We start from the raw sequence: 27,000 nt of genomic DNA, 5'->3' as shown, positions 1-27,000 counted from the left end.
GAAGGTGGACTTTTTATGTACTAACACTGGGTATTTACGTACTAACCTAGGCTTGCGCACAAGCTCTGAAACTGCACTCTTCACAATACAGTGACTAGAGAAGGCCAGGCCATGTACTCGGGAGTGAAACCCACGAGAGACCACAGTCCCTCCCTGGGGGAGGCCAAGGCTAGGACACCTTTCTCTTGCTGTAATTCACCTCTAAGGGAAACTATTTTCCTAAGTTAACAGGGCTTGGCAAGCATCAGAAACACAGAATCTCACAGACAGATACAGGCAGGAAGAATCACAGTTCAACCCAGAAGCAGCACACAGAGGGAACATCAGAGTCCAAAGGCATGCAGAGAAGCCAGAGGGGAGCAGCTGGGAGACAGGCAGGGCTGCCCCCCTTGTGGCAGTGAGAGGATGTGCAACACGGATCCAACTGCTTACCCACTAAGGACACCAAGAACCAGGTTAAGGACGAAGAATGAGCCAAGGATGATCAGACTAACAAAATACACCCAAGGCCATTCCCATCCTATCGCATCATTTACCTGTAAAATGTAAGGAGATCAGTTATCAGTTATCCGTTTACTAAAAGAACAGAGCCTCGGTTGCAGCTGCAGGACCACTCAGGGCTTTGGCTGAAGGTTAGTGTCGTAAGGGAAGGGCTTGGAGGAGCTGGGGGGGGGGCTCCTTGCACAGTTTTCCTCGGGGCAGGAAGGCTGAAGTCTTCACGAAGGGACTTTCCTAGACCATTCATTTAGCTAGTTTTGTGCCAATTAATGGGCCCTGTATTTGGATCCAGACCAAGAAAGCAATTATAAATGTATCTCATTTTAGGACAGACAAAAGGCCAAGCAAGGGAAATTATTTAAATCACAAGCAACAATACTGATTAATTAATTTCTGGTCAATAATCTCTCCATGGCTTTCTTTCATGCTAGCTAGTGAAGTTCCAGAAAAGAGCTTGGTCTGGGGAGCCCCGCCAGAAGAGAAAGCAATACAAAGGGACTGGTACACACCCACTGACCCCTCCAGCAAAGGCTGTGTGGTCTTGGCAGCTGTCCCCAGGACTCTGCTTTCAAGATGAAAGAGATGTGGCTTACCCGCTCAATACACCAAGTACAAGATTTAGTACGAAAAATGACCCAAAGATGACGAGACTGACAAAATATACCCAGGGCAATTCAAATCCCATAGCATCATTCATCTGTAAGAAACAAGATGGGCTCACAGGAGCGGGTTAACGCAGGAATCTAATAAGGAGAGAGGGTCACGTTAGAGAGAACATTCTATACATGGAATTAAAACATTTCCTTAAGACTGAACTCAAAGACAACAACAGTCAGCAGACATTCATCACACATTCCCAGCACACACAGACACACAAGCATGCCTGCACACACCAGACAAGACTCATGGAGGCCTCGGACCACACAGCAGGGCCTGGTCCCAGGTAGGGAAATGAGCTGAGATCCGGCTCCATCTCAGGACCCTGTCTTGCTAAGAAGCTTCCAGGGGAAGTCTCAGTAGAAGGGAGAGCGAATGCTATCCCGGATTCTCGTGACTGTTCCACCCCAGGAGTTAGCCCTAACCGCTTTTAAATTTTGGTGGAAAAGTCTTAATTATAGAGTCAAACCTGTAACATGTGACTCTATAAACTCCTAAAAAAAAAAACCAAACAAACAAAAAAAAACCAAAAAACAAGAAAACAAAAAATTAGCTGGGCATGGTGGCACATGCCTTTGATCCAACACCTGAGAGACAGATGGATCCCTGTAGTTCAAGGTCAGCCTTGTCTACACTGGGAGTTCCAAGCAGTCACCTATACAGGGAGACCCGCTCTCAAAATAAATAAATATATCTCCAACAATTACTGTCTATTAGAAGGTAACCATCCTGTCCATCTAACCAAGGATGCCTGGCCCTCCTCACCTTTGGATTATCTGCAGCCTGTGAACACAGGACCACTAAATAAACATGGAACCAAGAAAGCATTTCCAAAGTCAACAGTTGTCAGTGTTCGGGATGCTCTGGGACCGGGCTTCTTTCTCAGCTGCACCCAGTAAAAGAACCTGGCTTTAATTGCGATCTGCCCCACCCTGACTCTGTGACCTAACAGGTGTTCTAAAAGGCAGGACCTGGCCAGAGAAGCGGCTGACTACTTGGAAGAATTCAACTGCCCACTCAGGCATGGCCTCCTTGTCAGAAATGGTTTGGAAGTGAGCAGACAGCACAGAGCTGTGTGAGGGGTCACAGCTGGATGGAACTTTCCAGCAGTACAGGTCAGTATTCCACGGGACAGACACCTCGCTGAGAAAGGAGATGCTCCAATGTTACCGATCAGGTAACAGGCCCTGCTCTGCAGAAGCACCCTGAATCTTCAGCCAGTCGATAATCCAGACAGGCCGAGTGCTCTTCCTGTCAGAGGCAAACCTTAGGGTTTTCAAGCTCCGTACCCTTTTGCCCATGATCTGTTTCCAGGTTTCAGCTTTACAGAAAGCGGTTCATGCATCTCAGAGTGTTTGCCTCATGCAGAAGCCAAACAGGAAAAGGGAACAGAAAAAACAGAAAAACCTAACATCTGTTGTTGAAATCTAGGGAGAGGGCATTAACTCCCTTATGAAACACCTGTTTGGCCACATGAAAACCGATGCGTTTAATAGAACCCCTATCCATCTGCACATCGGCAATTAGAGGAATGAATGAGCCAGGGCTATGGCTCCAATTGTTGATCTAATTAAGTTGGATAAACTAATTTCAGCAGGAAGGCAGAGGGTAATTCTTCCAAAGCAACTACACCACCAAACTTATTTAAAAACCCACATGCGGGGTGGGGGGTGGTAAGGCTGCCTGGAGTGGCAGAGTTTCAGCCTTGAATCTTCTAGCCTCTGCCCGAGCAAGGTGTGTACGAGGCAAGGAGAGGGAGCCAGTGCACGGCTCTCATTAGACACCTTACTCTTGAGACTGGCAAAGTCTGCTGACCAGGCCATCTCCTCACCGGCCCTCCTCAGGCCTTGGTGGCATCCGAGTAAAGCTTTGGTGACAGCTGCAAAGGGAACAACTCATTTAAAGAAATTAAGATGCATTTGAATGTCTTGGGAGTAGGGACTTTGCAGACTTGCGTCTTCTCAAATCAATGTCACCCAGGACAGCTGAGGAGGACTGAGGGAGGCAGGAGCTAAACACAGCCAACTGGAGCATCTTCTCTCTCTGCCAGAAGAGATGAAACCGAAGCTCCCAGGCCAGGCTTTTCTCCTCACACATCTGCTGCAGACCTGAGTTCTTAAAGCTCATCATACAAAGAAGGGGGGAAAAAATTCACAATTTCTGGGCTGGTCCCCACATCACAGACACACTACCTGCCTCAGGCTTTGTCTGCATCTTCTTCATCAACAATGGGGACACCACCATGAGGGAAAGAACTTCGATTTATATTAATTTTTAAAGTATTTATGTCAGTCTCATCATAGAGGGCCACCGGCCACCCAAGCCAATTTTCTACTTCACTTCAGTTTTCTCTTATTTTAAAGGCTTAAGTGCCCATGGATGCCTCGAGTTAAGGGAAAGCAAGAAGGCTTTTTGGTTTTTCCAACTCTCAGAAACAGCTGGAGGCCTTAGAGCATACTGTAGGAAAGGCAAGTCTTGGCTGCTTGGGCATAGAAGAATTTCCCAGGTGCTTTGACGGGCAGGTGCTGTCAGGTCAAGTACCGCTAACTAAGGTCTGTCAGCTAGCACGTCCACAGTCCACAGCTCTGTACACCCCTGAGGAAAAAGCTTGGTGCTAACACAAGAGGCCATGGGGACTCATACAGCGCTCTCCTAAAACCAACGCTTTGCTATTAATTTCCTACATTTCAAGCATCCTCTGAAGTAAACAAACAAAATCAAAGTTGAAGGAAAAAGATCACGTCTACAAGATGCTAATTGTGCAGCTGTAAACAAGGGCACCAAAGCCCCGAGGGATCCAGAATCTGCCTTGCTCAGCACTTTCTCTGTGCTGCACCACCATCTCTATGGACATCTGCGTGAGCTGAACAGCACTTTAAATATGTTTGTGGGGCTCAGTTTATGGAAAGTCTACAATATATTCCCCGGCAGCAGTTCATGATCCCAACTGCGCACATCTCCAAATAGCTCTGCTCCAGGTGCCTTTGTGCGTGTCCCTTTCCATCCCTGCCAGACATTTGCCAGAAACTCTTGAGAATTAGGACCTTAGTGCACCAGAGAACACAGACTAAATAGAAACTTGTCTAGATACGAAAAGACTTGGTCCACTATACACAAAATCCTAAACTTTGAGAAGTTTGTTTGCAATTGATATTTAAAACTGAATCTCCTTTCTCTTCCCAGCCCATCTACACCAGTGAAGCAATGGGCTCGGTCCGGTGGGCTCAGGGTGGCAACAGTCATGTGTATTTTTTGAGCACTCACTTTCGGCCAGGCTTTGTGCTGAACAGAGATGTTCTATTCTAGGACACAGCTGTGTGGCTTCCAGCTGACTGTGGCCCATAAAATACTGGGAAAGTTAGTTCCTTGGCTCCTGCCTATCTTTATGATGAGCTAATAAATGCCATCAACAAGTGATTAAAAATAATCCTGACGTGTTTCAGACAGTAAGGTCTTAAAGAACACTCCGGAAGACATTACTCAGCTGCCCCCTAGTGTTACAGAAGGGTCTATAAACCACTGGTAAGTGGAAGAATAATAAGGAAAGCCTACTGGGTTCCAGTCAAGGCCAGCTGCCCCTCAACTGTGATCTGAAGGCTGAATCCACCTTTCTTTTTATATGAATCTCAAAAGCTAAAAATTGGCTTCATGTTTTTACATGGTTGTGTCCACGTGGGAAAGTGAGAGGAGAATATGATGTATGAAAGACATAGGGAATTCAGGTTTCAGGGCCCATAAGTGAAGTCCAGCCAAGACAGAGCCATATCCATTCAATTATGCTTATCCCATGGTTGGCTCCAAGCTCAATGGCAACGTTGATGGCTGGGATGGGGATCACATGCCTGCAAGGCCAAACATATTTACTCTTAAGCTCCTTATTAAAATGTTCCCAGACTCCTGTCACTAATCAAGGACTCCAAACACTTGCTGGAGGACCCTGAGGATGCTCAGGGGTCTCTTTCTACAGCACGGTCTCCATCTTCAAGACCTCATTTCTGCTAGGACATGCTAGAGACAGAGAGATGTTGGGGGTTCCGTGTGCTCCTCCATCATAATAAAGGTGCTGGGTAATTTACAGAGTATGTAACTAAATTGTCAAGCTATTAACTATTTATTGTCATAGCAACAATAAAGATCATTTCATCATCATAGATGAAACTTAGACAGTCTTAAAAGAGCAAGAGGAAACTGGTGTTTCTGGGTGCAGGGTGTTCTCTCTTCCTCTGCCACGTGCTCCTGAAAGTGTCTCTGACAGCAGCACAATTGCTGTGAGAGAACCGATGTGCAAAAATGTAAATAAACTGCAAAACTGTCCATTAGTCAAGGCATGTTGGATCGGCAGCTAGCAATTCACCATGAAAATAGAGAGAAGACATGACCGAGGCAGTCACAGACTTTTACTTAAAAAAAAAAAAAAAAAAATGAAAAAAATTCTCTCCTGTTTGGGGGAGGGAAAGGCAGAGCTTGGGGCTTTTGTGGATGATGTGTTCTACTTATCAGCCATGGCAGGGGACAGAGGGACTGAGGTTTTGCTCTGCTTGGGAGCTACAGTTTAGGAGACAGGAGTGAAAGTCAATACTTCACCCAACCCTGGAGCTCAGTGGTTGGCAAAGCCTGGCCTTCCTCTCCATGAGAAGGTACTGCGTGTGGCTATAACTAACATTTGTGTCTATAGATACACGTACACATGCATGTGCACACACACACACACACACACACACACAGTCCTACAACAATTAGAAAAACGGATGAAGGACAAACAAGATACAACAGTTGGTGACTCTCATTCTCCACTTAGCAGAATATACAGTCGACCCGAAGTATCTGCAGGGAGAAGCCACAGCCAAAGCTGCTCAAGCCCTTAGATAAAACAGTACAGTATTTGCATATGGCCTGTATCCATATACCACCATATACATATTGTTTAGGGTATAAATACAAAACAAGTCTGCACACATTCAATGAGGATTTTTTTTTCCTGAATTATTTTCAATCAGCATTTGGTTCAATCTTCAGTCAGACATGGATTGAACCTACAGATGGAGGATCTGCAGATATGGAGGGCCAGCTGTACAGGACTGCCTATAACCTCACAAGCATAGTGGTCACCGGTGAAAGGAAGCAAACCCATGGCTACGCATCAGATGGTGCATCCTCTGACGGGAGAGAGGGATAGGAAACGTGCCAAGTTCAGGATTTAGGAACTAACAGAAGCTGCTTGCTTCTTTTCTAAGCCTTTTAACAAGAAGCTGCCTATTCAAGAAATGCTATTAATTTCCTCTAAGCCAGTGGTTCCCAGCCTTCCTAACACTGCTACCCTTTAATACAGTGGTTCCCAGCCTTCCCAATGCTGCGACCCTTTAGTACAGTGGTTCCCAGACTTCCCAATGCTGTGACCCTTTAATACAGTGGTTCTCAACCTTCCTAACGCTGCGACCATTTAATGCAGTTCCTCATGTTGTGCCCCCACCATAAAATCATTTCCTTGCTATTTCATAACTGTAATTTTGCTAGTGATGAATTATAATTGATATATCTGATATTCAACCCCCCCAAAGGGGTTGTGATCCATAGGTTGAGAACCACTTCTCCAATTAACTATTGGAGTATTAGTTTGACAAATTTAGATTTGGGCTTAAAATCTACACGCTTTTATATTTTCCAGAAACTCATCTACTATGCAGTAAAAAAATTTCTAAATTTCTGTTAGCTTTAAAAGCTCTGTCTATACACAGTCACTGGGGGAAATGGCTACTGTACTTTATTTATAGCCAGCCCTCCTGGCTCTGCCAGGAATGAAAGAAATCAGACCCTAGTCACCAAGAGGTTAGTCACCTGTGGGAGGGTCAACCAGCCCTTTGTCTTGCCTACCATCTCTGCCAGGGGTCTTTGGCTCAGAAAGAGTTCAGTGGAGGCAGGACTTGTGCTGGCCCGGCTGACATTGATGCTGGGGATACGAGAAGCAAGTGGAAAGGAGAACAATTGATGGTGCACTGTGGTCACATAAAGCTATGGATGCAGGAAAGGGGCCTGGCTGTGTTCCCCGCCTTCCCTTTTAGGATCTGGTTCAATAACTGCCTTTATGTGTGGACTGGGAATCCAGGCATTGCTTCCTCAGGAAATGTTGCTCTAGCTCTCTGAATTGTGTCAGGACAGCCCTGGCCTCCAGTGTTCCCAGAGGCAGGAGCAACTACAGTTAATAAATAACAAGACCCCAAAGCCAGGCGGTGGTGGCACACGCCTTAATCCCAGCACTCGGGAGGCAGAGGCAGGTGGATCTCTGGGAGTTCGAGGCCAGCCTGGTCTACAAGAGCTAGTTCCAGGACAGGCACCAAAGCTACAGAGAGACCCTGTCTCGAAAACCAAAAAAAAGAAGAAAAAAAAAAAAAAAAAAAAAAAAAAAAAAACAAGACCCCAAGCGGTGCTGGGGAGGTGGAGGACTAGAGGCCAGGAGCTAAGCTATGCAGTAGCCTTCTAGTGCTGGGGAATTCTCCTGGAGCAGGAGGAGGGGGCTCACCAAGTGAAGAGCAGCCTAGGTCTGCTTCCCTTCCCAAAGAACTGACCCCCAGGGCTCCCTGTTCAGCCAGCTGCTCTCACAAGGGAACAGCATGCCGTGAGCACCCCTGAGCTGCTTACCCAGTAGAGCACATCTGTCCAGCCCTCCATGGTGATACACTGGAACACAGTGAGCATGGCAAAGGCAAAGTTATCAAAGTTAGTGATGCCTCCATTGGGGCCAACCCAGCCACTCCTACATTCCGTGCCATTGGCGGTACACTGGCGTCCATTCCCTGAGAACGCACATGGAGCTGGGTCCTCTTCAGCTACGATATCTACAGGGAAGGAAGGAAGGAAGCAGAGGACAGTTCAGAAGACAAGCACCAAGAACACCAGACGCGGGCACCTTTGCCGCCTCACTCGGAACATTCCCTTGCCAGTGGAATTCAGTGTCTTCTAGACACCTACCACTCCCCGCCCTGCCCACACATTCGCGGGCTTACAGGATGGAGTTACCTGCTTTACCCTGAGCAAGTTCCCATCTTTATCTGCAATCGGGATGGAAAAGGAGAACAGATTCCCTCAACACAACTCACACACACGGAGAGAATAGATGGGAATAAAAGTCTCAGGAGACCCCCACCTCCCCCCAAACCAAAAATGCTTTTGTGTTTGGGTAATAATTACTGTCACTACTCACCTGAGTCAGCAAAAAAACATGTTTTGTGCATTTTTCCAATAAAAAGTTCCAATCCTATAATAGCATAGATGATAATTACAAATAATACCAAAAGGGCTATGTGAAGGAGGGGGACCATGGCTTTTATAATGGAGTTCAAAACAACTTGTAAACCTAGGAGAGAGAAAAATCCACTTGTGAGTTTAAGGGGACACTTCAAATGTATCACAAATATAATCCCCAATGATGCTTGCTCTATTTATGGCATAGAGTAATAAAATGTAGGGATATTTCAAAGCTGTTGATTAATAATACTAAGCCTGGATATGAGATGAGATAAAAAGGAACTCTTAAAGATCATTTAATCCAACTCCTTCACTAGACAGACGTGAAGAATGAATGCCCAGAGAGGAGTAGCCAGTAATAAAATCATTTATTCACTTCCGTACTTTTTTTATTCCATTTAACAGACCACCCAAATATGCAAAATATGGAGGATAGTGCTTTGGATAATATAAAGATGAATCACACAAACCTCTCTCAAAGAGGTTATAGTCTAGAAGGAGGTAAAAGGATTTAACACAAACTACTCTCAGGCAGTATGCCAACACTGTGTGACCAACAGCAAACGGAAAATCAAAGAGGAATAAAGGTGCTGCTTCTGAGCAGGGTGGGGCGAAGATCCGAAGAAGGTTCCCACTGGTCTGGGCCTGAACACAGATCGTCACAGGCAGGCCTTGGCAGAAAACCCAACACAGAAGTAAGCAGTGTACAGTGTGAGCTGGGGTGGGTTTGTCATCACAGCTAGTCATAAAGGTCTCCAGCAACGTGGTCACAGCATGTGGTTCTGCGTTTGGGATTTGGGTTTGGACTCAGACCTGAGCCCACTGGCAGAAGTTGTCTCGGAGAGAGCGAGTGGACAGCAATAAGCTCAGAAGGCAGGAAACAGCTCGAGAGAGGTGGGAACACGGGGAAGGAGGGGGCCTGACTCCAACTACAGGCTAGAACGACGAGAGGGAGCCTCAGGGGCGCTCCCATGATCTTGTGCAGGCTTGGGGGCAAATTACAGTTGTCCTCCAGCATCCCAAAGAGAAGAAATCCCTTTAAGTGTTTTCAAGGCAGTCCCTCTAGGATGGAGGGTGTAAGCAGGGACAGTGGAGGCCGAGAGTGGGTTTGGGAAGGTCGGGGTTCAATATTCAGTATAACATCAGGGTGCAGGTGTCCTGCAGCTAGAAGGTGGGCTTGAGAGATGAGAGCCTCAATAGAGCTGCTGTGCAGGGACAGATGTCAGGGAAGACATGACAGGGAACAGACAGAGGGAAGGGAAGGAAGACCCAGAGAGCCCACACTAGAATGGGGCTTCCTGGCTCAGTGCTCAGCATCTTGCACTCTTCCCACCGCCCAAGCATCAGCTTCTATATGGGTGACTCGTTCCTTTTCTTTTCTTCCCCTTCTTGTTCTTTCAACGTTTATTCAAAGACAGAAAGAACAGAAGAAGCTGAGCTCCTTAGAGTTAAAACAAAGCAGCAGCCTCAATAAGCCAAGAAAGAGAGAAGCAACCCTAGCCGTTACAGCCACCTGTCTCCCCTGGTAAGTGCACATGAAGAAAAGTAGGGGCAGGAGAGGAGGCTCACAAGGGGTCTTCAAGACCAGCAAGACCATGTCTCCCCAAAACCTTCTTTGCTGCTAAAATTCTAGGCCCATCCTTAAATGTTCAAATGGGTTCTTTTGAAAATAAGACTAACAAGATGATTCTTAAATTTTTTGTCTATTACAGGCAATAAATGGAGTGGGGGAGCATTGGCTCCCATATACACGGACAGAATTTCTTGGCTGCTATTCTGATATTTTCTTTTCTACTGTTCTGTTTTTAGACATGGATAAGACCATTCTAAAGCACCTGAGAGTTATCTCTTAAACCCTACTGCAGTGAGCCATTTGTCTCAGGAATGTGGTTATGTTTAGTATAACCACTGCATTTCAGATTGGCCAAACTCAGGAGCTAATATCAAGTTGTATCACAAACTGAGCACACACGCTCTCATTACATCCAGCTCCCTGGGACATAATCACATGCGCAGTGTGAAGGCCTAGGAAGGCTGCCATGCCAGGGCAGGGAACCCAGGACTGTCCCCTCGTGGCTTCTCATTAGCTGTGAGAGTTCAAAAGGTTTCACTGAGTTTCTCCAAAAGATGGTGGGAACTGGCCAGAGGGTCTCCAGTGTACTTTCCCATCTTTATGGTCTTGGATTCTAGTTTTGTTCTTTCTTTTGTTTAGGATAGGGTCTCACTATAATGCCTTGGCTTTCCTGGAACTCACTCTGTAGTTCCTCAAACTCACTGCGATCTGCCTTCCTCTGCCTCCCGAGTTTTAGGGTTAGTGTGTGCACCATACACCTCGTGCTTCCTCTGCCTCTGGAGTGCTGGGATTAGTGTGTGCACCACACACCTCATCCTTCCTCTGCCTCTGGAGTGTTGGTTGGGGTTAGTGTGAGCACCACACACCTTGCCCTTCCTCTGCCTCCAGAGTGTTGGGATTAGTGTGTGCACCACACACCTCGCCCTTCTTCTGCCTCCAGAGTGTTAGGATTAGTGTGTGCACCACACACCTCACTCTTCCTCTGCCTCTGGAGTGCTGGTGTTAGGGTATGCACCACACACCTCATGCTCTCAGATTCTGATAAACATTTTCCAGTTAACAGAATGTAGGTGGGCAAAACTCCACAAATCTCTCTCTCTCTCTTTCTCTCTCTCCCCCCTCTCTGTCTCTCTCACACATGTAAATATAATTTTAAATAATATATTTTTTTAATGTGCTAGTGAGATGGCTCCACAGGTAAATGAGTTTGCTGCCACTGATAACCTGAGTCAGAGAAAAAAGAAAGAAATACCCTGCAAGGTCTCTTCCAGCCTTCATATGTGCGCCATGGCACACACGCATGAGCCTGTGTATGTCTGTGTGTATACACAAAAATAATGTAATAAAATTTAAAAAGTAGTTCCACATGACTCAGCTGTGCCCCTGTGGAACACAGTTATCTTTCTCTTAATGATTATCTTCTGTGTGCACACAAAAATTAAATTCTGTGCAACAGCCTCAGTCTTCAGGAGGGCAAAGGCAATGCTTGCTTTGAAAGGACAGCTAAGCATTTTTGAGCATCTTCAATGATTTCAGGAGCGGAGAAGAAATCACCAAGTCCAGAGCTGAAAATAACATGGTCTGTGAGTCCCAATTCCTCTCCCCAAACCCATTCGGATCTGAGGAAAATGTTCCCTGACACAGTCAGCTAAAATATGGGCTGAAGGTTGGGCCTCGATTTTCTCTAGTGATCCGTGGAAGAGCAAGACACAGACCACCACAAACCTCACATAGTCTTGTGTCTTTGCAGGAAGGAAGAGCAGAAACTGTTTTGTAGTGCTTGTGGAACACTAACCCTTCTGTAGAAACCTCCTTAGCCAAGGAGCCAAGGCCAAGCCAGGCCAGTTCCGAGAGCTTTCCCTGGCAGGGGCCACTCATGTACACACGAGCCACAGTTCGGCGTCTGCACGCAGCACACGCCACAGCCAGGCTGTCCTGTCATTTGCTCTTTAAGGGAAAAGGGCTGTCATGGTTACTTTGAAATTAGATTAAGCTGTGACAACTAAATCAGAAAGAGCATATTTGCTCGCTGAGCCCTTCACTTCATCACGTTACACTTAACAGTGCCAGCCACTGCCAAGGTATTTCTGTTTCTCTCAATTGCTTCCAGGCAGTTCTGTGGTTTTTGACTTGCACTGATCTTTTTCAATGAAAATAAATGAACCATCTGGAAAAATAAGTACACTTAAAACACCACTTCCTACATTTTAAATGTTAAATTTGGAAATGTAGCTTTTTTTTTTTTCCAGAGGTGTTTGGTGCGTTCTGAGTGCCTAAGGTTTAATAAAACTTCCTGAAGACAGGCTGGGAGGAGAAGAGCCAGTGTTCCGATGGTGGTGTGAGCTGTGGAAAGCGACTGTATTCAGCAGCCCTGTATCCTTGGTTCCCGCTGAGTGGTCCACCTCCTCAGAAGCACCGATGCCAGGACAGGTATGAGGGCGTCGACACTCTCGAGGCCCCCAAAAAATGCACTCTTACCAAGCGGGAAGCTGATGAGGCAAAGGTTAGGCAGGTTTCTTAAGGAGGGAGCTTTCCTCTGCAGCACAGGTTAGCCTCAACTTGCCCAGAGGTCAGAGTCAGAAGGCAAGCGGGGCCAGGCCCTGACTGAGTGGTAGGGTCTACGAAGGCACCAGTCTGCCTCACACTCCTGCTAGGATCTTCCTTCAGGGTCTGCTGGGTTCTTATGCCACCATCACACCGGGTAGTGCTGTGCTTTCCACCCAGGTATGGAGACTACCACGCTCATCCCTCTTCTCGGAGAGGAACAGGTGTCATTGCTAGTGGGGTCAACTGGAGTTCCAGGAGTCCAGCCCCAACGGTTTCTTCCACTCAGAGACCCCCAACTTCAATACCGATACTTCTAGGTGACAGACTTGGGAGTAAGGAAGAAAAGCCCAGGATACTATCGGAGTGCAGAACTAGATAGGACAGCAGAGGTCATATGCCCAGGATACTACTGGAGTGCAGAACTAGACAGGACACCAGAGGTCAGATGCCCAGGATACCATCAGAGTGCAGAACTACACAGGACAGCAGAGGTCATATGCCCAGGATACTATCGGAGTGCAGAACTAGATAGGACAGCAGAGGTCATATGCCCAGGATACTATCGGAGTGCAGAACTAGATAGGACAGCAGAAGTCAGATGCCCAGGATACTACTGGAGTGCAGAACTAGACAGGACACCAGAGGTCAGATGCCCAGGATACTATCGGAGTGCAGAACTACACAGGACACCAGAGGTCAGATGCCCATTGCCACCCAGCCTCTCTTCGTGAAAAGACTCTGAAAAGCACATGGCAATAAATACCACCTGTCCCTCTTTCAGGAATGTCCCAGAGAGCCACCGTGATGGTGTGCAAGTCCTCCAGCATCAAGGAAGGGTCACTGCTGCTGAGCCCCCACCTCAGAGCACACTCTCCTGATCCTCAGACCCACCCAACAGGGAAGAAGCAGTACTTCTGAGGGGTAGGAAGCAAAATGTGCTTACTGGGTACTCCTGATACAAGTCGAAGTGGTCTTAACACTCGGAAGGCACGGAGGGCTTTGACATCAAAGCCTCCTGATTTGCCACTAGAGTGGTTCCCGCCTTCTGTTTCTTTGGTTAATTGTTCCAAAATGACACTAAACAATCTGAAAGAGGAGGAGAGAAACAGCGTTAGCCTATCATCCAGGTAGGTAAAACAGGATGATATTAGAGGTTATTTTAACAAGGGCTATTGCTGGGCAAAGGCTAACTAAATAAAAGGCAGCTAAACAAAGGCAAGAACCTGGCCATGGGACCCTAGCCTGCTCTGCTTACCTGAAGGACCTCTGATGGATGCCACCAAAGCAACCAGAAGCAGGTGCTCATTGAGAACAAAGGGCATTGCAACAATGGCAAAGGTCTTGGTAGTCAGGGCTTGCGAGCCCGAATTGTATGCTAGGCACTTCACATCTGCTACCATACTCGCCCTCACAAAAGCCTTCTGTAGCATTATCAAGACCCCCTTACATACGTGTTGACAGGAAAGGATCATCTATCTGCCTATGGTCGGGCCGCCAGTGGCAGGCTAACATTTGAATCCAGAGACTGTGGCTGATGAGGATAAGATGTAGGTTCCATGAGGGCAGTGTGTTTTCATCTGTTCATTTTGTCTGTTTCAGGCTTGGTTCCTAAAACAGTTCCTGACACATACAAAGCACCCAAGAAATGTCCGGAGGAGGAAATAGATGGGTAACTTCAAAGTCCCACATCTTAATGTGTTACACTGCTCCCTGCGCAGACACTAACATGCACCACCTGCAGCCTCCCTGCGGTGTTTGTCAAAACAATATGGACCACAGATAGATGCCAAGGAGGTGCACAAAGGCTAAAAGAGGTATCTAAGGGAAGGCATCATATACTACCATTTTCTCTTCTGGAACGTGAGTAATATTACATCTGGCAGCAATGATAAGTTTTTTTCCCAACTCTCAGAAGGTTTTCTGGATATCACTATTTTTGGACAATCTCGTTTGACAGTTACTTTTTTAAAATAAATATTTTTTCTTTGGAATGGCTGCTCATTTTTTTTTTCAGAGTAAATATAAATTTGCTCATTGCAAACAGCATTACCTCTTGCCCATCAGATTGTGGGAATGACTGGCCCAGCAACAAAGAAAAGGTTTTTAAAGTTTAATTAGCAGCCAAAAGAGAAATCCTGCTCCCTCCTTGACAGGCCTCTGGGTCACCAAGACACTAGGTCCATAAAACACAGGGTGGTCTGATTGCTGGCCTGATTGGACACAGCTCTGTCACTCCAGGACAAACGTTTTAATAACAGAACAGCGATTAGCAAGGGCCCAGGAGAGGACACGAGTCAGGCTGATGGGGCGCTAGCTTGAGTTGCAGCTGGGAAACTGATCAAGGTGGGACAGGATTCTTAGCATGTTTGCTTTTAAAAATGACTGTAAACTCCTGCAGCAAGGTTAATGCTAAAAAGAATCTCTCTTCCAAAAACCAAGTTCATAGCTTCAGAGAAAACAAGTAACAGGAAGAAGGGCAAACTTCAAACCCTGCAAATGTGGAAAGCAGGAATGTTCAACCCAAATGGTTAGAAAAACAACTTCTGCAGGTGGTGCCTGAGGCCTCCTCCCCAGTACGGGGTGACTGAGAAGTGCTCCCTGCATGGGTGGCTGAGAAGTGTTCCCCAAGCATGAGGTGACTGAGGAGTGCTCCCAGAATAGGGTGACTCAGGAGTGCTCCTCAGATGGGGTGCCTGAAGATTGCTCCCTGCACAGGGTGACTGAGGAGTGCTCCCAGCACGGGGTGGCTGAGGAGTGCTCCCCAACATGGGGTGGCTGAGGAATGCTCCCCACATGGTGACTGAGGAGTGTGCTCCCCGTAAGGGGTGACTGAGGACTAATCCCATGCACTGAAGTTTTGCAATATGAACCTTAGAGTCATCACACCCCATTCTTCAACAGTGTTCATGAAAACAGGTGTCTCTGCTAATACAAAAGAGGCCGAGGCAAGCCCGCTGCCACTTGTAGATGGCATGAGCTATGAAGCTCTCTTCTCAGGGCTCAGTTTCCCCGTCAGTAAAATGAGAAAACTTCAGAATCTCAGAGCTCTGCTCTCCCTGATCTCAGATTCTACAGTCTGTTCTCTTCCACTCCTATCAACAACAACAACAAAGCGCCACGCATGCCAGCACCTGAACAGAAGGAGGAGGAAGCAGCAATGTGGGAAATTTGATTCAAAGACATCATCATTGCTCCTTTTCTTTTCTATAATTTTTCTCCTGCTCCTGTCACAACCAATCATAATTTATCAAGAATTTTACTTTGTGTTTTTTTTTCATTGTGGTAGGAACTGGATTACTATTTTACAGAAGAACAATCTGTGAGTTTTATACTAACGAAATACCATTGAGTCTAGCTGTACCTTAAGTTACTTTATCGTTACAATCAACTTTACCACAGCTTAGTTTACATGAGAAACGCACCTGCTTCAGGCCTAAATTAGCTGAGTTATGACAACCGTATAAGATGTAAGAGACAAGACAGAGGACTCCGGCCTCTCAAGTCTTCCCCCTCCCTGAGCATGGCTCCCACTGAAGGGCCAATCCCCTACAGAGGTGGTCTCCGTTTTAGGAAAATATGAAGGAACCACATGGCACACTTTTTTGCTTATCATATTTTTAAAGATTCACTCAAGCTATTACATTTATAAGTTTCTTTTACTGTTAAATAAAATATTCATTTAAGTAAACACACCATGATGATTTTTATCAATTTATCTGTTCTGTGGTATTAAGCTATTTTCAGTTTTCCTCTATTTTGAATAAAGTCTTCCTATGGCCACATTTCTTTATTTCCTTGGATAAATACCAGAAAGCTAGTAATAGGGTCACGTGGTAAATGTTTATAATGCTGGAAGGAAGTGGGGGGAATCTTCCTAAGTGGTTTCACTGTTCCCATGTGTTGGCTACCATTTGATCTCTTTACACCCAGTTGTCCCAGTAGGAACACAGTGCTGTTACTGTGGTTTTAATTAGCATTTCTTTAATTACTAACAATATTCAAGGGCTACCTGGCCAATCACATATTTTTTAATGAAGATCCATTCAGATATTTTGTCTATTATGTAGTGTGGTATCTTCTTGAACAGGCCTTTATACATGCTAAATGTATACATCTGATCAAGTCCTGGGCATACACTTTTTTACCCTCTGTGAATATACATTATATACATTTTTATCCTCTGTGAATATACATTATATACATTTTCATTCTCTGTGAATAGACATCATATACATTTTTACCCTATGTGAGTATACATTATATACATTCTTACCCTCTGCGAGTATACATTAGATACATTTTTACCCTGTGTGAATATATATTATATACATTTTCACCCTCTGTGTGTATACATTACATACATTTTGCCATCTGTGAATATACATTATATACATTTTAACCCTCTGTGAGTATACATTATATACATTTTTTGCCCTCCATGAACTGCTTTTTTTAAAATTATTTTCTTCACACTGGCTTTTGAAGAAAAGTTTTAAACTTTGGTAAAGTTGAATCTTTTCATTGTCTCTTCAATGGGTGCTGCTTTTGGCCTGTTTGTCTTTTGAGACAGGATCTCATATGTCCCAGGCTGGCCTCGGACTCACTACATAGCTGAGGAAGTCCTTGATTGAGTTCCTCAGCCTTCTCCACTTGTGCAGAGATTTAAGGAGTTCACTATCAGCACCTATGCCTTAGAATTTTTTATTTTATTTTATTTTATTTTTGCCTTAGAAATCTTTGCCTGCCTGAGAATCACAGAAGTTTTCTGCAGTATTTTCTCCTTGGAATTTTATAACTTTAAATATGTCTGTCTGGTCCACGTGAAGCAGCTTTTCGACATGGTTGGAGGTAAGACTGGTCTTTCACGTTGACAACGAGTTGTCCCAGCACTATTTACTGGAAACAGACTTGTCATGTCATTGCTTTATTAAGGCATCTTTTTCTAAAATCAATTGATGGCTTACACACATGTCTATTTCTAGATGCCCCCCTTTGATTCCATTGATCTTCGTGTCAACTCCTCACATCAATATTGCACTATCTTGACTCCAATAACATTAGAGCAAACTGTAAGATCAGCTTTCATCTTTTCCTTTAAAGATTTCTTTGGCCAGTTTAGAGTCTGTCTAATTTCCACACAGATGCTACAAAAATCTTGCCAATTTCCCCAAAGCCTGCTAGTACTTAGGTTAGTATTCATTCCATACCTTGATTGGGAAAGCAACGGAAGCCCTAAGATTACCAGCTCCTCTAACACGTGCGCGTGGCACCACACTCAATTTCTTCAGCTCATCTTTGGCTCCTCCCACAAAGACTGCCATTTTAGTGAGCTATCCATACCTAAATGTTTCATTTCAGTGCCACTGTAAATAGGAACATTTAATACTTTTGTTTTCTAGTCACCCATGGCTAGTATTCAGAAGTTCCTATGCTTTTTATAGTGACTTTTTAATCCAGAAACATTGCTATATTCATTCAGAAAGCTTGATTCTCTACGAGTTTCTTTTTTTAGTCTTAAATTTGCTGAGATTTATTTTGTGGCGCTTCTCTTGGGGAAGATGGCACATGCATGTGAAAAGAGTATGTATTCTACTTTTATTGGTGGAGAGTTCTTTGAAAGGTCAAGGTGGTTAGTGGTAATGTTCATGTCTCCCTGTCTACAGGTCCTCGCCACACTCCAGTACAGAGAACTGGGGTACACAATGGGACCCACACCTTTTCACTCCTTCTTCAGCTCTAACAGCTACTGTTCTGTTTCGGGCATGTTAAAGCTCTGTTACCAGACATTTGAGCAATGAGAATTCTTTTATCATCTTGATAAATACCTTTCATTATTATGAAATCTCTCTCTGTGTGCCCAATGACCTTTTTCTAAAGTCTACTTTGTTAGATATTGATATAGACCCTCTTGATGCCTTTTCTGTCCTTTTGTTCACAAATTATTTGTCTTTGCATTGAAGGAGGTAAAAGATATACATTAGACAGTTGTCTTGTTTTTACATATGGTAATCTGATAAACACATGGTGTCAACTGGGTCACTGCTGTGTTAAACCTTCCATATTTGCTTTCAGTTTTTTCTTTCTTCTCTACTTTTTTCTGAATTGAATTTTCTTGCTGTTGTGTTTTCTTCTATTGCACTTAGTCTTCCCTGTTGACTTACTATTAATAATTCAAGCTCTGTGTTTCTCGTGGCTCATCTACGGAAAGTGTCAACAGAAGATCTGCAGGCTGCAGCATCTCGATATAATGAATCAAGCTGACCAAACAGCCACACATACAGCATAGTTGGGTTACAATAAAACCTTATTTGCCAAAAGTAGGGAGTAAGATGCCTAACTCATGTGGAGAAGCAGACTTAAAGTAGAGATGTCTGTCTCTAGATCCTGGGGTAGAGGGATAGCAGTTTGTCAATCTAGGCTACGAGGTTTATTATCTACACTTGAATTGCTCATGATCTGTCTTTAAACAGCATCTTCTCAGCATCAAATATTCCTGAATGCTGAGTCATCTCTCCAGCCTCCTGTTTCACTTTTTAAATTATATCTATTTATATAAATATAGAATATAAATATAGATATATTTTGTATATGTATGTACACAACATGTATGTGTGTATGTATATAAATACACACACAATATATGGTTGGGACAGCCATGTAGGTTCTGGGAATTGAACCTAAGTTCTCTAGAAGAGCAGACAATGCAATGAGCTCTTGTACCATCTCTGCAGCCCCTGTTTTACTCTTTTTGAGAGGAAATCTTGTTATATTGCCCAGATTGGACTGGAACTTCTGGGCTCAGGTGATTCTCTTGCCTCAGCCTCTTAAGTAGTAGCTGGGGCTTCAGGTATATGACATCATGTCTGACACTCAGCAAATACTTAAGTGCCTTTTAAACTAACATAACTGAAGAGATGCCAATAAACCATACATTTCACAGAGTTTTTGTTGTGTTTTCTTGGAGTTTTATTGTGATTGAATAATAACCAGTGGTAGTCATTTCCTCTGTGGGTTTTTAATCAAGTTTTGCCAAGCACCTTCAACATTTGAGTTCATCTGATATTTGGAACATTTAGAATTATTACCTCAAGGATTTTCTTTTTCTTCTCTCTCCCTTTTAAAAATAATTTACTGATGTATTTATTATGTGTATGTACCTGTATGCATTTTATGTGCACTATATGCATGTAGGTTTCCACAGACACCAGAAGAGGGCATTGGATCCCCTAGATCTGGGATTACAGAGCTGGCATGTGGAGCTCTGGGAACCAAACCCAGGTCCTCTGCAAGAGCAGCAAAGGCTCTTAATTGTTGAGCAATGTCTCCAGTATTTCTCTTCTTCTGAGACTCCAAATACAACATGTTAGAATATGTGATAATTCACAAGTTAGTAAGGTAGTGTTCATTTTTCCTTAATTATTATTGTTACTGTTATATCTTTAAGTTTCCTGTTTTTTATTTTTTTGTTTTTGTCTCTGATATTGCCTAACACACTCGTGAGCCAATCTTGGGAACTTTTCATTTCAGATGTACTTTTCACAACTTGAAGTTCCATGTTTTCTTTCTATTATTGTTCATCTTTTTTTTTTTATTTTTATTTTTTTTTTCGAGACAGGGTTTCTCTGAAGTTTTTGGTGCCTGATCTGGAACTAGCTCTTGTAGACCAGGATGGCCTCGAACTCCCAGAGATCCGCCTGCCTCTGCCTCCCGAGTGCTGAGATAAAAGGCGTGCGCCACCACCGCCCAGTCTATTGTTCATCTTTCTCTACTATAGTCATGTATAACCTTAAGTCCATAAACACAATCATAGTTGCTGTTTTACACCCTTATAAAGTCCCTTACCATCATGTCTGTAGTTTCTGGGTCTGTTAGCAGTCACACTATATGAAGACATATCTAGTATCACCTGACTGCAGGTGAGACACTTAGAATGAGCATCTAAGCATTTAGATTTTATCTGTCCTTTGAAAAGCCTTGTTTTGTTTTTCAGGTAATTAAGTTACATGCTTATCAGTTCTCTCCCCTTCAGGCTCCTTCTCAAACACTGCCATCCAAGCTTCAAGGAGCCTTTATTCTAGAGTAGGGGTAACAGAGTTTTTCTGTAAAGGACTAGACAGTAAATATTTTAAGGCTTTATAGACCTCAACTCAATGACATCAACAAATGAGCTAACTATGTTACAATAAAACTTTATTTATAAAAGCAGGCTGGATACACGAGGATTTGATCCCATGGCCACAGTTTGCCAAACTCGACCCTTGATCCAGGTTAACTCCACTACTAATGGTTCTTCTGGGGTGTCTACTGACAACCCAGGGTGTTCAATGCAGTAATTTATTCTGGGTATTTGGATGACAAGCATCTTTCAATCTTAGGTAAACTATGGCTATTACTTATTTTATAGTTTCTGCTCCCTGTCTTTCTCTTTTCCCTAACCACCTCTTTGCTTGACTTCATGGAATGCAGCCCAAACTTCATAAGACCCCAAGGCGCAGGCACAGAGCTTGCTCTCTCCAGTGCTCTCTGACTAGCTGTCTCCCTCCCAGCTTTATGTTTCTCGGGGCTCCTGAAGCTTTATATCATAAACTTGGTTCCTTGTTCCTATGGAGTGCTGTTGTGGGAAACTGTTCCATCAGAAAAATAAATAATAAATAAAAAGCCAAAGTGATCGTAGGATGGGAACACAGATATAAAGCTTAGCATCTCCATTTTCTAGTTGAATAACAGTTCAGTGGCAGGAAAGGCATACAATTCTTACTGAACCAAGAGACCCCCCCAGGCTCCCTTATGATTCCCTGACAGGTGTACCAAGCAAAAGGAGATATTTGCATTCATGCCTGTCTGCCACCTGCTCATTTTAGGCGCATTATCTCTGCAATGCAGCTTAGATGCCAATGTACGATGGGAGGTTTTACAAAAGCTAATTTTCTTGGTGATAAGTTTAACCACCCAATTGGCTCTCGCTTTGGGTCCCATCTTCACTTCCTAGTGTAAAAGGACATCTCCAAACTTAAGCTGCTCTCCAAAGAGGTAGAAAAAGTCATCTACAATGAAAAACCAGAGGAATCATGATGCAAACAGATAATCCAAGAGATAATTCAGCTTGTTCAACTGTGAAAGATAGCTGAGTAAAGTTCTTGAGAGGAAAGCGGAGGGATGATTTTAAAAGCTCTCTTGTAATAGCGAGAGGGCTCAGCAGTTAAGAATAGCGTTTGCTCTCGCGGAGGACCTGTGTTTGATTCCTAGTGCCCCCACAGTGGCTCAACACCATCTGTTACTCCACTTTGAGGGACACGAGGCCCTCTCCTAGCTCTCGTGGGCGCTAGACATACATGTGGTACACAGACATACATGCAGGTGAGAGACTCATACATATAAAGTAAAAATAAATACATCTTTAAAAGCACTCTTGGTGGACAGCAGCATAATACTAGGAGTAACTCATAGAACAGCAAGGGAACGCAGCCCCAGAGCAGGGCTGTGCCATGTCTTCCTTGGTGGGGACTGGCTGCAGAAACCTGATTCGTGTCTCCTCTGCTGGCAACATTTCCAGGTGCGGAAGGAACAGAACAACACAGACCTCTATTTTTCTCCCCAACATTCTCCTTTAACTAAATCTACCAGCGTCTTCCTCTTAACAGGGTTTGAAAGAACACCTGGTTCTCTGCATTGCCTAGTTTTCTATTTTATGGCAGCCAGGTGACAGTATTCAGACACTTGTTTTGTTATTTAGATGGGAAAGTGGCACGCCAGAGTTGTTTCTTCCACAATTCAGCATAAACGCACAATAGCTTAGTTCAAGGGATATTGAACAGCCAAGGGCCTCGCTGCCAGGAAGCTTTATCACATGATGCCCCCGTTTTTAACTAGGAGGGCTCAGTTTCAGGAGCTGTGCTCACTTGCCTCCACCCACCCGCAGGGAGGGTCTATTTGTGGAGATTCAAGGCCCTGGGAGGTGAATCATCCCTCATTAGCATTAGACTTCCTCATCCATGCCACCAGTCAGGAGGGATCTTCACACCTGACTCTGCCCAGGGATTGACAGCAGCTCTGTCAGCATGAAAACATCTAGCCAACCAAAGAAACTCCAGACAGGACTGGTGCCATTACTGGGCCTAAGAACAATTATCTTCCCCAAGAAGGTTGCATACCCTTTACCACCCAGTCCTCACCAACATTTCCCCAAAGCAAGAGGGACTTACCCTACTATTACTATAACAAAATCCAGTAAATTCCATCCATTCCTAACGTAAGCGTTAGGGTGCAGCAACAATCCATACGCTATAATCTTCAGAAATGTCTCCACTGTAAAAATAATCAGGAAGGCATATTCTACTTTTTCCTGTAAAGAGAAACAAATGCACCAAGGGTGAAAGGGGGAATGAAAGAGAGAAGTAATGATCAGAATCTGCTGCTAAGAGACGATAATTCTATTATGAGAACCGAATCCACTGCCTTGCACCTGGGCTGAGAAAGCATTTTCATTTTAATCCTGAATTTCTCATGAGCAGCTATGTGTTAAACCCTATCATTCCAGGCTGCATTATTGCATTTTGCCACCTGCCCTGATGCCTAGGCTATAACGGGCACGTTTTCTATTTGCACACATTTGCACAACACAGCACGTGTCCCCCACCCCACCCCCGAGATTTCCAGATCAGGGCCAGAAAAGCACAAGGATGAGCAAACATCCCAACAAGGACTTTGAACAGAATTCCCTCTGGAAAAAAACAAAGATGTAATAAAAATTAACCCTTATTTCTTCCTGGGGTTTCCTCTCACACCTCAAATCCAAGCCAGTTTTGTCACTGTGTGGCAAGGTGACCTTGGACAAGTACCTATTCTAGTCTAGATTTTACTGCTCTCACCCACAGGGTGAAAGGCAGTGAACTCAGACACAGAAGACACTGCCTAGTGACTGGCGTGCCTCCTCTTCCTGACTGGAACCACTGATGGACTCTCAAGCAACCTCCGGGATACAGCTTTGCCTCCTTCTTGTAAGGATCTGTCCTGTCTCTTTAAGAGACAAGCCATGGAGGGGAAGGGAGAAGGAGAGATGAGAGAGAGAGAGAGAGAGAGAGAGAGAGAGAGAGAGAGAGAGAGAGGCAGAGGGGGTAGAGGAAGAGGAACAGGGGGAAGAGGAGATGCAGGGAGAGGCAGAAGCTACCTCTTCCAGAAGAAGAGGGAAAAGGAAGAAACTCAGGCAGCCATGAGGAAGGAAGATCTGCTTGCCTCATCGACAGGGGTGGGAGGGGAGGGGGGAGGGGGCTTGTCTCTTAAAGAGACAGGACGGATCATTACACTTCTCAGTACCCGTAGCTGTTCCCATCTCACTGCCACACACCTCTGTAGCATTATTGCCTGATGGCTAGAACCTCTGTGATTCCAACCCACATGACCTCAATCATCAGGCCTAAATGATGCCCAGCCCTCTGCCTATAAATGTTTTCTTTATTCAGCCCCAATTTGGATAGAAACCAAGATGGACAGGGCCACATGTAACCAAGCAACATTTTCTAGTTTTAACCTACTCAACAAAACAAACAAACAAACAAAAAATCAAGGAGAACTTTTCTCTGCAGGCTCTATAGCCCTCTGCTCCTATCATCCTTAGAAGCCCAATCCCTAGAACCATGGACTTTACTCAGTAGTATACAGGAGGCTACAACAAATTTGGAAACAGGGAGCTCTTCCTTCATATGACAGCCACCACAGAAGAAGCCAAGATTAGAAAAACAGCCCGACTCTGGCCGTACTCTTGAAAACTTTGGTCTGGTGGAAGACACAGAGTTTCAGGCAGGTACAAAGAGAGCCTCTGAAATCACGAGTTAGTGGGAAATACTTCACCATCTGTGTGGAAGCCGAAGGTTCAGCCACAGCACCTGCCTGTGCCCTTCCGGCTGCTCACACAGGGGAAGGCAGACACTGCTGTCACATGTGACCACTATTGCAGACGTGTATTTATAAATGTTAATTTATGCCTTTAAAAAGAAATGCTTCTGCATAGAAACTTCTTATTTTGGAAATCATCTTTTAAAATATGCATTTCAGGATAAGTCCTACCGGCCTGCCTTCCTGAAAGTGTTAGGTATCTATGCACTTCTGCACACATGTGCCTGCAGTAGCTGCAGTACTCTTCTGCACTTCAGTGTCTCAGCTTCTCCCTAGGCTGCAGGCTTCTGCTGCCCCAGGACAGAATTCTCTCATGGTTTGTCCACCCGTACCTTCCCTCAGGGCACTCTCCAACTGCAGCCTATGCGTCAGGACAGTGCCCACCCTGTTGACCCCTCACTGGTTACATGAACCCCAACTGATCAGCTTTGGCTTCTCTAACCCTAGACCATTCTTGGCTCTTAACTTCCCCCTGCCCATGTGTGAGTGTGTGAGTGTGTACACACGTGTGTACATATATATGTGGAGGCCAATGGAAAGTCAGCAGGCATCAATTCTCTCCTCCTACCAGGTGAGTTCAGGGGAATGAATTCAGGTCATAAAGCTTGGCATCAAGCCTCCCCACCCACTGCTCTACCTAGTCAGTCCTGGCACCCATCACCTCTAAACCTGCCTCCAGTGCTCTTTGGATCCCTGGAACATCATCTTAGACTGTTATCAGTCTAAGAAACTCTCTTTTGAGATGGTCAGAATCAGTAAGTTTATGATGTCAAAACCCTAACTCACACCCATTCATAACTTCCGGCCCTTTGGACAGGTTAAGTTCTCAGTTGGCTCATCATATGTACCCCTCCCTCAACATTTTGGTCATCCTTCCCATGCCTCCCCTTCCTTCCTTCCTACAGCCAGTTCCTCTGGGCTAGGTAGCCCTGAAGACCACAAAGTGGCACGTGCACCACCACAGGCCACATGTGGACCTGCAGGCTACTGCCGTGGGCACCCCAGTTTCCCTACCCTTTCCTCGCCACGTCCTAGGTAGATGTCCTCATAGAAGACACGCCACACAACCTCCCATACAATACAATGAATACAGTGAGGGGCAGAGCTGGACTCTGCACGGGGCACTGTGTAGAGAGTCAGGGAGGAACGTGACCTCTGAAAGCTCAAAAACAAGAATCTGTGACTTTAACCAGAGGCCCCAGTCTCTGAAAATACCCACCTGCTGTGCTCAGAGCTGCCCTGACCACCAAGTGTACATCGTCAATATGCTTCCAAGACTACTAGTTCTAAGAGAAGGAGATAATCTAAAAACAGCACACTGACTTGACAATTCCTTCCCTTTCATCTTCTCTGCTTTATTTAGTAGGCCAGACAGAAAAAAAAAAGCTTTGGCTGCCACGCCATCAATATTCATAGTGGTTACATCCCTACGTCAAGATGGTGCCATACTTCAGAGCAGAAAAACACGACAGAGAACAGAGAGTACACCTACCAAACACACTTGCTTTTCCCTCTGCCTTTTATTTATAAGTAATTGTGCCACAATAATGAGGGCCATTAGTATAACTGAATGGTTAAAGGGCTTTTTTATATCCCTCCCTTCTTCTCCTCATCCTCCTTTTTAAAGATGTTGGCTCCTCTTTTCAAAATCTTTAGTGAATTGCTTGATGGAACAAGTTGTAAGAAATAGAAGCTAGCTATAATATGGTTCTTTGTTACAGAGATTCTGCCAAATCCAAATGAACAAGCACAGCCTGGTAGACCAGTTGACCTATAAGCCAGTGACATCCAGTCTTCAATTCTGACATTATAAAAGATTTCTGAGAGACAACGGTACCTCTACATCAAACAGAGTATTATTATTATTTATTATTATTATTTTGGCAAAATAAACACTGAGGAAGTTTGATAGTTACCTATTTCAAAAGGATTGCTCATTTGAAGAAAGAGAGTAGATTTGAATAGAAAGGTAAGAAGATAGCCAGACAACATGAAAAAGAGTCTGGAGGCAGAGAAGTCAGGTGACCTCTAGCACAGGGACTCAGAGGTTTGTAGCAGAGACAGATGGGAGCACTGAAGATGGAGCCATGGCAAGGAGAAGACAGGGGAAGCCGGCAAAGGACAGGAGAGAACCCCCAGACTTGAAATGATAACCCTTCCTTACAAAGCCTAGGCCAAGGCTGCATCAAAAAAGTGACCCCCCTCCCACAACCTAAACAGGAATATTGCATGATTCCAACCCCTGCTATCTGCCAAGCACAGCAAGGCTAGATGACACAGCCATCCCCAGCAGGGATTTCTTCTCTCTGGCAGGAGGTCCCGAGTAGGTAGGGCCAGTCAAACTGTCCTTTTGAATGATATCACCTGAAACCGCTCTAAGGCCCAAATCTCCCAGGAGACTTTAAGCTATCAGAGAAATAAAGGCTCAAATCTAGTTTTGTGTTTTCTTTTAGAATGAGGATTGAGGGTTTCTTCTGGAAGCATGCGACTACAGGTGCATATGTGCATGCTCGCACGTGTGGAGCACAGAGCTCAACCTCAGGTGTCATTCTTCCTCAGGAGCTATCTGCCTTGCCTGGAGCACACCACCT

The 27,000-nt window shown here is 44.7% G+C and overlaps 1 protein-coding gene across 9 annotated transcripts in view; it reads right to left on the bottom strand.

The window, feature by feature from the left end:
- Positions 1-27,000, bottom strand: part of Cacna1d (calcium voltage-gated channel subunit alpha1 D) — a 300,492-nt gene that overhangs the window by 129,491 nt on the left and 144,001 nt on the right. For 5 of the 9 annotated variants that reach the window (XR_009057169.1, XM_057770879.1, XM_057770880.1 and 2 more), the window contains exons 4-8: positions 22,720-22,859; positions 13,461-13,603; positions 8,354-8,506; positions 7,792-7,988; positions 433-536 (exon numbers count right to left, since the gene is read on the bottom strand). Coding sequence is in view for 8 of the 9 variants with exons in the window: in XM_057770879.1 (XP_057626862.1) it covers positions 433-536; positions 7,792-7,988; positions 8,354-8,506; positions 13,461-13,603; positions 22,720-22,859 (737 nt within the window). In the remaining variant the exon portion in view is untranslated. Of the gene's footprint in view, positions 1-432; positions 537-1,091; positions 1,196-7,791; positions 7,989-8,353; positions 8,507-13,460; positions 13,604-22,719; positions 22,860-27,000 lie in introns of all 9 variants that reach the window. The other 4 variants (XM_057770881.1, XM_057770882.1, XM_057770887.1 and 1 more) reach the window with 2 other exon arrangements.

The sequence above is a fragment of the Chionomys nivalis genome, chromosome 5, assembly GCF_950005125.1.
Source record: "Chionomys nivalis chromosome 5, mChiNiv1.1, whole genome shotgun sequence".
Taxonomy (NCBI): Eukaryota; Metazoa; Chordata; class Mammalia; order Rodentia; family Cricetidae; genus Chionomys; species Chionomys nivalis.
This window is presented reverse-complemented; position numbering and strand designations above follow the sequence as displayed.